Source organism: Scyliorhinus torazame, chromosome 5 (assembly GCF_047496885.1).
Source record: "Scyliorhinus torazame isolate Kashiwa2021f chromosome 5, sScyTor2.1, whole genome shotgun sequence".
Lineage (NCBI taxonomy): Eukaryota > Metazoa > Chordata > Chondrichthyes > Carcharhiniformes > Scyliorhinidae > Scyliorhinus > Scyliorhinus torazame.
The window spans coordinates 302,502,385-302,515,579 of NC_092711.1; the positions used below are offsets into that span (position 1 = coordinate 302,502,385).

A 13,195-nucleotide genomic window follows, 5' to 3' on the forward strand; every position below is an offset into this window, starting at 1 on the left:
CATCAACACTCCAGTCTTGACTGCACACCATGCCATGTAATCTTTTAAAAATGTATTCTTTGGGTGGCACAGTGGTTAGCCCTGCTGCCTCATGGCGCGAGGTCCCAGGTTCGATCCTGGCTCTGGGTCACTGTCCATGTGGAGTTTACACATTCTCCCTGTGTTTGCGTGGGTTTCACGCCCACAACCCAAAGATGTGCAGGGTAGATGGAGCGGCTGCGCTAAATTGCCCCTTAATTGGAAAAAATGAATTGGGCACTTGAAATTTTTTTTTAAAAATGTATTATTTCTTGAGACATGGATGTTGCAGGCAAAGCCCTGTTACCCATCCCTAACAGATCTTTAAGTAAGTGGCCTTTTCACAGGGCACTTAAGAGCTAACCACGCTGCTGTGGTTCTGGAGTAGCATGTAGGCCAGATCAAGGTAAAGGACATTATTGAACCAGATGAGTTTTTACAACAATCGATGATCGATTCATGGTCACGATTATTGAGACTGCCTTTATATTCGAGATTTTTTTGATTTATTAAAAAAAAAAATTTAGAACCCAATTCATTTTTTCCAATTAAGGGGCAATTTAGCGTGGTCAATCCACCTACCCTGCACATCTTTGGGTAGTGGGGGCAAAACCCACGCAGACACTGAGAGAATGTGCAAACTCGACACGGACAGTGACCCAGAGCCGGGATTGAACCTGGGACCTCGGCGCTGTGAGGCCGAAGTGCTAACCCACTGCGCCACCGTGCTGCCCATATTCGAGATTTATTAACTTGAATTCAAATTCCACCAGCTGCCATGGTGGGATTTGAACCCACATATTCCCTGGAGGCATTAGCCTGACCTCTGGATTATTGGCCCAATCATAGAATCATAGAATTTACAGTGCAGAAGGAGGCCATTTGGCCCATCGAGTCTGCATCGGACCTTGGAAAGAGCACCTTACTTGGAAAGAGCCCATGCCTCCACCCTATCCCCGTAACCCAGGAACCCCACTTAGCCCCAATTATATGACCACTATGCCAATACCGCTGCCACATTTGGCTCATCGTGTAGGTTGTGATTAGTTGGAAAGTGAAGCCAAACCTAAACCCTAGGATATGCTTTTGGAGACCTTCGATGGCCTTGTGCTTCTGTGTAGTACATGGAACAACGCATGGTTAGGCATAGATATGAGTATAATTTTAGAATTTTGAAGTATTGAGGAATTGGGATGCTTGATTATGAATACCAAATAAACTCAAATTAAACTAATACAACTTCAGAAGAATACACTTAATAATGCTGTAGCAATACGGCTGGCCTGTGGAGGTTCAATGCTTGAGTTCATTGTTACAGATTAGGTGAATCATGACTAATGGATGACTTTAACCAATAAACTAGTTTGGAGCTATTATCTGCAATTTCTAAGAAATTAAGAGAACGAGTGCAAATTATAACCCTTGTGCTTGTCTTTGAAATTGTGGTTGAGATATTTACGGGAGAGGGAGTATTCAGTCTGTGCATTTATCTTGGTTATTAAGCATTTTCTGCTTTCATAAATATTTCCTACTGCTGAGATTATGGGGCATTCTTATGTTCACTCTTCTATCCTTTTGTTCTCAATGAAATGAACCTCTGCTCGTTTATGAGTTAATGCTGGAATCACATAGATTTGACACACAGAGAGCCTGATTTCATTGGTACAAATCAATCCTGGCGCGCTTCACTGGCAAGCCTAATGTATTTGGCAACACACGTGTGTTATTTATATGTCGAGAGGTATTAATATGTTGGAGTCGAATATGCACCAAGAGCATTTGTATTGTGAGCAAATGTGTCCATTAGGTTCACCAGTACAGAAACATCACTGGTGGACGAGAAGTAGAAACACCTGTGATAAAACAAATGAAAGTTTCAACAAATCTGATTTACAGGAGATTTTTTTTTTGAAAGACAGTTAATTCTAGCGAGTGGTGATGTCATTTTCATGCAAGTAAGGGCTGGAATCTCTGCTTCCTTGAATGCGATTTGAGCAGTTGCAGAAACTTGATATATTGCTTTGTGCCAATTCCTAGCCAATAGTGTAACCCCAATTTTCAGGAATAAAAATGGAAAGTGCTGGGAAAACCCAGCAGCCCTGACTGCATTGTGGAGAGAGAAACAGAGTTGATGTTTTGAGTCTTCAGAAGAAGAACCATATTCAACTCACAACACTTGCTCTGTTTCTCTCTCCTCCGATGCTGCCAGACCTGCTGAGATTTTACAGCATGTTCGATTTCCAACATCCACAGTATTTTGCTTTTATTTTGATGCCCGTTTTTCAGGGCTTTGTTCGGCGAGCTGCACCATTGTGTCTCCGGATTGTGCTGAGCAAAGACTGAAAATCTTTAGACTTTAAAACCAGTGCAGCTCTGTGCCCTGTGCGTGTATGTGTGTGTGTGTATAGACAGAGCCTGTAACAAACACTCCTACACTGTCTGACCTCCATTCAATCACTACTCCACATTCACTGGATATCGTTGCCACTCAATCTGGCTCTCAATCTGAAATGTGTCATTGTCGGGCAATCGAGTAAGAATCGGAGGAAACAAACCTGTCCCAGTACAAACACACAGTCTTGAGCCTTGGGTAGAAGAAGCAGACTTCTTTGAAATGCTTTTTTTGTCACAAGTGTTTTTGAGTTTTTGTCCAACCCAGTTGGATGAAAGGTCCTGTGCTCTCAGCTGTGAATAGAGGCCTGGGAAATTATTGGAGAGGCTCCTGGACGATAAGTGGCTACTGGCTTCATTTATATGTGCCAGAGGTTCTTAATCCATGAGCTCTTCAATAGCGACGGGTTCAAGGACACCAGTAATGGCTTCAATTACAACAAAAATCTCTGGGAAAGCAGAGCAGCTTGTAAAACAAGCCAACACTTGGGGAAGCACATCTTTCGTTAGTTGCGGGCTGTGCTACACCCCTATTTTTGAGGGACACCGGAAACATTCATCTGTCTTTCCTCTTTATAAGTGCTCCAGAGACTGCGTCACAACATACAGGCACAACAAAATTCATAAAAGAAGTTGCTATTTCGATTCAATCACACAATAAATTCTAGCCTAAATGGGCAGAGGTCTCAGTTTGTATCTCATAGTTGTCTCCACTCCTTTTTGCCATTTTGAAGTGATGAAAGAAATATATTTCCCTCCTCCGTTCCCCAGAGTCGTGATGTCTTGGGGAGGAGTTAGTGGCCTGGTCTGGTATAGGAAGTGAACGTGCAGATTAGTAGGCTTCCAGGTTCTGTCCTGGCTTCGGCCCAGTTGGCTTGGGAACTGCAACACTTGAATTGGCTTCAATTCCCACCGAGAGACAGAAGGGAGAAGACGGGCAAAAAAGGAAATGCACGATCCAAAGGACAAACAAAGTTTACGCTCCCGCTCTATCTTCCGAACCCCCAGTGCATCACCATATTCCGAATTGAAACATAAAATACACTATAAATGCACAGCAAGTCAGTTAACCCCCACTTAAAGTACTTTAACCATGTTCTAATGTCTGAAGCACAGTGGCCAATTTGTACATGGCAAGCTCCTGCAAATTGCAATGCCAAAATGGCCAGATAACGTTTTTTTTAGCCGAGTTGACTGAAGGATAAATATTGGATAGAACACCAGGGCAAACTCCACAATTTCAAATAATGGCTTGGGAACTTTTACATCCATCCGATCAGGAAAATGGGGCCTTGGTTCAGCACAGGGCTAAATAGCTGGCTTTTAAAGCAGACCACGGCAGGCCAGCAGCGCAGGTTCAATCCCCGTACAGGTGCCGGAATGTGGCGACTAGGGGCTTTTCACAGTAACTTCATTTGGAGCCTACTTGTGACACTAAGCGATTTTCATTTCATTTTTCATTTCATGTCTTATCAAAGTTGGGACATCTGACGGTGCAGAACTGCCTCGGCAACCCCATTAACTAAATTGGCCAAATTGTCTGCTGCCTATTAGTAATTTAAAACGATCTGTAATAAGTGACTTTTTATGGCAGTCTTTTCTGTGATGCCTTTATCCAGGATATGTGGTGGGTGCCCTGCGCAATGTTGTGGGCAGTTGTGTGGTAGCATGCACTGAAGTGGGGGAAAGTGCAACATAATCCAGCAGCGTAATTTTAAAATATCAATGAATCGCATCTTGAACCTGCACGCAGTGATCCATCGAATAGTGCAGCACCAAAGGAAGCCGTTTGGCCCATCGAACCTGCGTCAGCTCCTTCAACGAGCAATCCTGTTAGTGCCACTCCCTCACTCCCATTTCCCTGCCCAAACCCCCCCCCCCCCCCCCCCCCCATTTGAAAGATAAGAGAACACCGCAATTGAACAGGGGAAGGGTATGGGTAAATTTGAGGACAAAATGCACTCTGATCACGGGAATATTTGCCTGCTTTGAAAAGCGAAGGAAGAGGGAAGATGTACACTTTAGCTTGCTCACATCGATAATATACAATCTCCTGAATCCAGATTCTGATAATAATTGCTTATTATCACAGGTAGGCTTCAATGAAGTTACTGTGAAAAGCCCCTAGTCACCACATTCCGGTGCTGTTTGGGGAGGCCGGTACGGGAATTGAACCCGCGCTGCTGGCATTGTTATGCCAGCTGTTTAGCCCACTGCTGGAATGAAAGTTGTGGATGGGGGGGGACAGCAGGGAACCTGTCATGGTTGAGAACGTGCCATGGTTGAGAACGTGCCCTCCGTTGAACCTGAGGAAATGGGAGAGTCGTAGTCAAAAGCTGACCCGTATTTAAACAAAACCTCAGTTGAGAAAAGAGGTAATTCAGTAACTCTGGTGAGGAAAATGGAATCAATTCACAGAGTCACAGAATTGTTATAGTGCGGAGGGCGACCATTCGGCCCGTCATGTCTGCACCAAAAAATCAGAACGAGCAATTGGCGCTAATGCAGCAAATGTGCGAATTGGTGGAACGAAGGAGATTGAGGGAAGAGAGCGCCCCGTAGTTGTGGGATTTGGTGAGCTTGTGAATGGCACACATGGAAGAGTGATGGTGCTAGGGATATCCAGGAAGGGGAGAAAATTAAACCGAGTACTTGAAAGTAGGGGATGGGTGAATATTGGGAACATAATAAATGAGTAGCTCACGATTGGAACAAGGTCAGGAAGCAGCAAAAATATTTTCCATCCTACGTAAAAGTGATCGCAAGTGATTGAAGGGCCACTTTTATACAAACGGTGGCCACAAGCTGTCGTGTGAATCTGTCGTGTGAATCTTTTCTTTCTCGAGGGTGGGTGAGGAGGAAAACGTAATGACGAAGAGCGCTTTTAAAAATTCAACCACTTCAAAGCTTAGCTGCACAGGCGAGCAGTGCAAGCAGAGGTGTTGGTGTTTCAGATCATTATCGTGCCTTCAGTTAAATTTAGGAGTCCTTCCATCTCCGACACTTGAGTTCTCTGTCTGCCAGAAATTGCTATCTTATTACAAATTTGTTCTTAATAGAGATATTAACTGCGGGTTCCAGCCATGTGTAACAGACTTTTGAATGTCCCTCTGTCAGCACAGCCAGCAAGTATATTACTAACCATTGACATAAACACTAATTCAAGCATACAGTTAGACATTAGCACTATTATTAACTTGGGTCTGTGTCTTCTACAGTTTGAAAGATTGAAAAAGGATGTAAGCATCCTAGAGTTCACTTCTAAAGTACTTCATTGGCTGTAAAGCAATTTGAGGCATCCAGTAGTCATGAAAAGCACTATAAAAATGCAAGTCTTTTAACATCTTCAATTATACTTGGATGTAATTTGAAGATTGCAGCTTTACAAATTAATTTTATGGAAGAGGGGTTGAGGGCAGGATACAGTACCTATTCAAGAAATGACAAATGTACAAATGAAGTTCGGAAGGGTATTAGGCATGTTGGTGGATTGGGATTGGGCAGACAAGTGGCAGATGAAGTTCAATGCATACAAGTGTGAGGTGATTCATTTTGGCAGGAAGAATATGGAGAGTCAGTATAAAATAAGGGGATAAACTCTAAAAGAGGTGCAGGGACAGAGGGACCTTGGTGTATATGTACATAAGTCACTGAAGGTGTTGAGGACCCTGGAGCCCGCCCGCGCCGCCAGGTCCCGCCGGTAAGGGACCTACTCCAATTTACGCCGGCGTGACCTGCATAAAACGGGCGGAACTTCGGCCAATGGCAGGAGAATCGCCGGGGCAGCCCACCGGTGCGGCGCGATTCCCGCCCCCGCCAACCGGCACCGGAGAATTTGGCAGCCGGCGGGTGCAGGATTCACGCCACCCCCCGGTGATTCTCTGACCCGGCGGGGGGGGTCGGAGAATCCCACCCATAGACTTTACTATTTAAAAAAAAAAAACATTTCTTATTAAAGGTTTTCATAAAATATCAATAACAAAATGAGAAAAAAAAGAACCCAACAGGGTTAAGTACAAAACACAATCTAGAAAAGTAACCCCCCTTACCCCCCCCCGCCCCGTACATGAATAATAAATTAACATTAACACCCCGACTTAACACAACAGGTATATACACTCCCTCAAACCCTCCAGTGTAAATAACTAAAAGAATAATAAAGTAAACCCCCCCCCGAGCTGCTGCTGCCATTGACCAATGGCTATCGTTCTGCCAGGAAGTCTAAGAATGGTTGCCACCGCCTAAAGAACCCTTGTACTGACCCACTCAAGGTGAATTTCACCCTCTCCAATTTAATGAACCCTGCCATATCGCTGATCCAGGATTCCATGCTTGGGGGCCTCGCATCTTTCCACTGAAGGAGAATCCTTCGCCGGGCTACCAGGGACGCAAAGGCCAGAATACCGGCCTCTTTCGCCTCCTGCACTCCTGGCTCCTCTGCCACCCCAAATATTGCGAGCCAGCCCGGTTTGACCCGGGATCCTACCACCCTCGACACCGTCCTCGCTATGCCCTTCCAAAATTCCTCCAGCGCCGGGCATGCCCAGAACATATGGGTGTGATTTGCTGGGCCCCCTGGGCACCTAACACACCTGTCCTTTCCCCCCCAAAAAAAAACCAGCTCATCCGTGTCCCGGTCACGTGTGCCCTGTGCAGCACCTTAAACTGTATGAGGCTGAGCCTTGTGCACGATGAGGAAGAGTTCACCCTCCCCAGGGCATCTGCCCACGTCCCTTCCTCAATTTCCTCTCCCAACTCCTCCTCCTACTTACCTTTTACCTCCACCACCGAGGCCTCCTCCTCCTCCTGCATCACCTGGTAAGTTTCCGAGACCCCCCAGCCCCGGAGAGCACCCTGTCCTGTACTGTGTGTGGCGGTGTCCGTGGGAATTCCACCACCTGCCATCTGGCCCTTACCAGTAAGTACCTGAAGGTGTTCCCCAGGGAGAGCTCGTACTTCTCCTCCAGCTCACCCAGGCTCGCGAACTTCCCGTCCACAAACAAGTCCCCCAACTTTCGTATCCCTGCCCTGTGCCACCCCGAAAACCCTCCACCTGTTCTTCCTGGGGCAAACCGGTGGTTCCCCCGTATTGGGGTCCACGCCGAGGCCCCAACTCCTCCCCCCCCCCCCCCCCCCCCCCCCCATGCCGCGTCCACTGCCCCCAAATTTTGAGGGCAGCCACCACCACCGGGCTTGTGGTATACCTCCTTGGAGGGAGCGGCAGTGGCGCCGTTGCCAGCGCCCCCAGACTCGTACCCACACAGGACGCCGTCTCCAGCCTCTTCCATGCAGCTCCCTCCCCCTCCATCACCCACTTGCGCACCATTGTCGCATTGGCGGCCCAGTAGTACCCACAGAGGTTGGGCAGCGCCAGCCCCCCACCCTATCTCTACTTTGCTCCAGGAACACCCTTCTCACCCTCGGAGTCCCTCACGCCCACACAAACCCCATTATACACCTGTTAACTCGCCTGAAAAAAGCCTTCGGGATAAACACGGGGAGGCACTGGAACAGGAACAAAAACCATGGGAGCACCGTCATTTTGATTGACTGCACCCTACCCGCCAAGGACAGCGGCAACTCATCCCACCTCTTGAACTCCTCCTCCATTTGCTCCACCAGCCTTGTAAAGTTAAGCCCATGCAGGGGCCCCAGCTCCTGGCCACCTGGACCCCCAAATACCTGAAGCTCCTCTCCGCTGTTTTAGTGGGAACTCGCCAATCCCCCTCTCCTGGTCCCCTGGATGAACTACGAACAGCTTGCTCTTCCCCATATTGAGCTTGTACCCCGAAAAGTCCCCGAATTCCCTGAGAATCCTCATTACCTCCGGCATTCCTCCCACCAGGTCTGCCACATACAGCAGCAGGTCGTCTGCATAAAGCGACACCCTATGCTCCTCCCCACCCCGCACCAACCCCCTCCAGTTCCTTGACTCCCTCAGTGCTATAGCCAGGGGTTCAATCGCCAGTGCGAAGAGCAGGGGGGACGGGACACCCCTGTCTCGTCCCTCGGTGCAACCAAAAGTACTCGGACCTCCTCCTGTTTGTGGTCACACGGGACCATCGGGACCTCATACAGCAGTCTAACCCACCTGACAAACCCATCCCCAAACCTGAACCTCTTCAGCACCTCCCACAGGTACCCCCACTCTACCCTATCGAAGGCTTTCTCAGCATCCATCGCCACCACTATCTCTGCCTCCCCCTCCCTCGCCGGCATCATGGTAATGTTCAAAAGCTTCCGCACATTCGCGTTCAACTGTCCCCTTCACAAACCCCGTCTGGTCTTCATTGATGATCTGTGGCACACAATCCTCAATCCTCGTGGCTAAGACCTTCGCCAGCACCTTGGCATCTACATTTAGCAAGGAGATCGGTCTGTAAGACCCACATTGCAGGGGATCCTTGTCCCGCTTCAGGATCAAGGAGATCAGTGCCCGGGACATCGTCGGGGGTCAGGCCCCCCCCCCCCCTCCCTTGCCTCATTAAAGGACCGAACTAACAGCGGGCCCAACAGGTCCATATATTTTTTATAGAATTCGACCGGGAAACCGTCCGGCCCCGGTGCCTTCCCCGCCTGCATGCTTCCTATCCCTTTGATCAGCTCCTCCAGCCCAATCGGGACCCCCAATCCTGCCACCAGTCCCTCTTCCACCTTTGGAAACCTCAATTGGTCCAGGAAGCGGCCCATCCCTCCCTCCTCCCGTGGGGGCCATAGACTTTACTATGGGTGCAAGAGTAAAGTGGTCATGTTGAACTTTTATAAGACACCAGTTAAACCTCATCTAGTCCCTGAATGTCCAAGGATGTGCCGATTAGGTGTGTTGGCCATGGTCAGTGTGAGGGGTTGCAGAGGTGGGGCAGGAGACTGAGCCTAGGCAGGTTGCTCTTTCGGAGGGTCGGTGCAGAATCAATGGGCCGAATGGCCTCCTGCACTGCCGGAGGAAAGGTCATGTGAGGAATTTTTTTTAAACTCTGGGTGGTGGCTCCAAATGAGTAAATTAAAGCTGTTTCCAAAACTTCAGATCACATGAGACGCTGTCCCATTAGTCAACTACCAAACAATGCTTCCTGAAGGACACCTTCCTGCTTGAGATTTCCAGCTATGTAAGTGACGGATGCACCCAGTCGGTGTCACTGTAACTTGGACCACGCACATTTGTCTTCGCCTGCTCACTGGCAAAGCTTCAGGGCATCGGCTAATTCCAATCGAGTTACTTTTTGTCAGTTAGTTACTGATCGGGAGTCTTTGGAACTCTGTTCCTCTAAAGGCAGTGGAAGCAGAGACTTTGAATATTTTTAAGGCAGAGGTAGATAGATTCTTGATTCACAAGGGGGGGTGAAAGATTATCAAGGGAGGTGGGAATGTGGAGTTGAGGTTACAATCAGATCTGCCATGATCATCTTGAATAGCAGAGCCAGTTTGAGGGGCCGAGTGGCTTACCCCTGCTCCCAAGTCATATGTTCTCATTTGTTTTAGAAAGAAATATTACTGAATTGCATCCATTATGCATAATATGACATGTGCCTCTTGAGTCATGCACCTTGAGTAAATGTAGAGAAAGACAGCTTTGTAATAATGGGAGCAATTTTCTATAAGCAAGGTTCTTAGTCAGAGTAAGGTGCACCATTACATTGTAAACATTACTTCCTTCAATTATTATATCTCTTCATTTTTGTGATATCAGGAACTAATGGAGAAGTACCGACTCGTTTAAAGCTTTACGGCAGATAGTCGTTTTTTTCAGTACTTTCATCCCATTTGGAGTTCAAATCCATGAGGCTCCAGAACGGAACATTGTTACTTCCATTTAACCTTCACACATGGCTTTTATCATTACAGGAACATCTGGGGCGGTTAGAACAGTAGTAGTTAGGAGGCTTATTAAGAAGCTGGAAGCCCATGGTATTGAGGAGAAATTGACCATATGGATATGAAATTGATTGACTGGAAGCAAACGGTGGTGTTGCTAGATGTTTTTCAGACCAGGAAGTGGTTTGCTGTGGAGTTTCCCAAAGGTAGATTTTGAGTCCATTACTCCTTTCAGATTTTATAAACAACCTAGACTCGGGTGTTAGGATGGTGTGAAACTTGGCAAAGTAGTAGATATTGATGAGCATAATTCGAGGACATAATGGTGAAAGCGGTAGAAACGTAATAGATGTGGAGAATTTTGAAGTGATAAGGGCATCTTCTTAACCACCCCCCAGTGGGCTTCATGACTTAAAGCTCTTCCCATATCCCAAACGATGAAGATGACATTGAAATGGAAAGTATAGGGTTCTACCTCCCTCCTTTTCTCCCCTTTCCTCCTCTCTCTTTCTGTCCTCCCTCTTTCCATCTCTCTCTCTCTCTCTCTCTGCCTTCCTCTTACTGTCACCGTTCCTCCCTCCCTCTCTTTCTCTCTCTCTCTCTCTCTCTCTCTCCCTTCCTGCCCTTCTCTTCCCCTTCCCTCTCGCTTTCCTTTCCTCTCTCGCCTCTCCCCCGCTCCAACATTTTGCTCCAGCACCACTGGGGAGGGGTCGGATTAACTGTTGAATCAGTTTAATTGTGATCATTAAAATGTGGGTTCGCAGGCAGCCTTATTCCTGCCAGACCCAGAATTGCAAATAATAATGTCAACGTTCAAGATTAGGTTAACTCGGTGTATTTTTTTTAAAAGTTGAATTGACAGGATATGGGAGTGTGCGGGTGGACGTGATTAGCTTGCACCAACTGGTGCAGCCACATTGTAACTTCTGTGCTTTTCTAGTCTCTTTCTGAAAATGCAACATGACGAATGGGTCTTCCATCAGTGCCTCCGATTTATATTTGTCATTCTGTTGCCTAGCGCTGTGTGTGCTGCTTACGCAGTTTCTGTTGTGTTTGTGTTGGCAGCGTGTGGCAGCATTTAACCCACGTTCACACCCTTTCCAACCCTAGTGGACAATGCTGTGTTCTGTTCTGACTGGAGTTAGTAATTCTTTGCCAGTTACTGGTGGGGATTGATCTCTTCTAAGGAAAACTGACATAAACTGTACATCTGTTCAGCATACTTCTCCTAGTTAGAGAAAGTTGCAACTAATAGACTCTAGAGTGCCCAATAATTTATTTTCCAATTAAAGAGCAATTTTAGCGTGGCCAATCCACCTAGATTGCACATCTTTGGGTTAGAATTTACACTGCAAAAGGAGGCCATTCGGCCCATCAAGTCTGCACTGGTTCTTGGAAAGAGCACCCTACGTAAGTCCACACATTCACCCTATCCCCGCAACCCAGTAACCCCACCTAACCATTTTGGACATTAAGGGCAATTTAGCATGGCCAGTCCGCCTAACCACACCTTTGGACTGTGGGACGAAACGGGAGCACCCGGAGGAAACCCACGCAGACACAGGGAGAATGTGCAGACTCCACACAGACTGTGACACAAGTCGGGAATGTGGAATGTGCTGGGTTGTGGGGGTGAGAGACTATACCTTTTTTGACACCATAGTTTTAGTGTGGTTGGGTGGTAGTTTGGAGTGCTGGTGTCTCAGAATTCGTAGAAGGTCATTGATGATATCTTGCTGTGGGCCACTTTGCTTATTTCACAATTTGAACCTGCCTTGATTTTAGGTGAAACTGGTCTTGGAAAGTCCACCTTAATGGACACCCTGTTCAACACCAGGTTCGAAGGTGATCCAGCAGCTCACAATCAGCCAGGAGTGCACATAAAGTCCAACAACTATGAACTACAGGAAAGTAATGTCCGCCTGAAGCTGTCCATCGTAAACAGTGTGGGATTTGGGGACCAGATTAACAAGGAAGAAAGGTCAGAAACAACTTTCACACACTATTGTCATTTCTGTGCCTCGATTTGCTGAACTGAATCTCTTTGCACTCATTAAGTGTTAGTTTGGCTCGAGCCCCACTGTAAGATCCCAACATTAACTTAGGCTGATAGCAATTACAGTACGGTGAGAGTGCTGAATTTGGCAGAGATTTGTGCTACGTGTTGAATGTATGTTTACCTTGGTGCCTAGCCCAGTGGGTATAAAAAATCACTCAAGATTAACTTGGACGGCTCGTGGGTGATATCCAGATTTACAGATAAGAGAATCAGAGGCGTGGTAAATAATTCAAGCAACTGAAGGACATTGATAAAATGGAAAATGGTGAAACAGAAAAGAGAGTTGGTGGATGGAATTCCATGCATTCAAAACAAGATGCTCAGGCAGCAAGATTCTCCACCATCGCTAGGATGCACCAGGCCCAGGGGGAATTGATGGCACGCATGTCAACTTGCATACACTGGGGAGTTCCACTCCCTGAATGTTCAACTCTGGTGAGACCACCACCTCCAGATCATGCACGTGTGCGCATGCTTCCCAGAGAGTGTGCATGACCGCTACATCCTGAGATACTCTGAGATCCCCGGCGTCTACAAGGACCACCCCGGGAAGACAGGTTAGCTCTTGGGCGATGACCGATATCTGCTGAGGTCCTGGCTGATGATGCAGGTACGGAGGCTGGAGATCGATGTGGAAACCTGATGTGCATGTGACTGCTCAAAATTTGGTTTCAATGCTTGGACCACTCTGGCAGTGTGCTGGAGTAGCACCCCAGAGGGTCTGCTGAGCCCTCCATAACCTAGCACAGCTGCTGGACGACGTGCTGGAGGAGGAGAAGAGACATGCAGCCTCGCCAGGGGAGGGGCTGGAGGATGAACCTGGGGAGGACTCGTGGGAGCAGCCAGTGGATGGAGAACAGGCGGCAGCTTCTCATAAGACAGGGCTTTGTCCGTCAGCTCAACACCTCTCCTTTG

The 13,195-nt window shown here is 47.5% G+C and overlaps 1 protein-coding gene across 4 annotated transcripts in view; it reads left to right on the plus strand.

The window, feature by feature from the left end:
* The window catches only part of LOC140421261 (septin-6), a 97,231-nt gene that overhangs the window by 44,365 nt on the left and 39,671 nt on the right, over positions 1-13,195 (plus strand). For all 4 annotated transcript variants that reach the window (XM_072505846.1, XM_072505847.1, XM_072505845.1 and 1 more), the window contains exon 3: positions 12,007-12,202. In XM_072505846.1, coding sequence (XP_072361947.1) covers positions 12,007-12,202 — 196 coding nt within the window. The remainder of the gene's footprint in view (positions 1-12,006; positions 12,203-13,195) is intronic.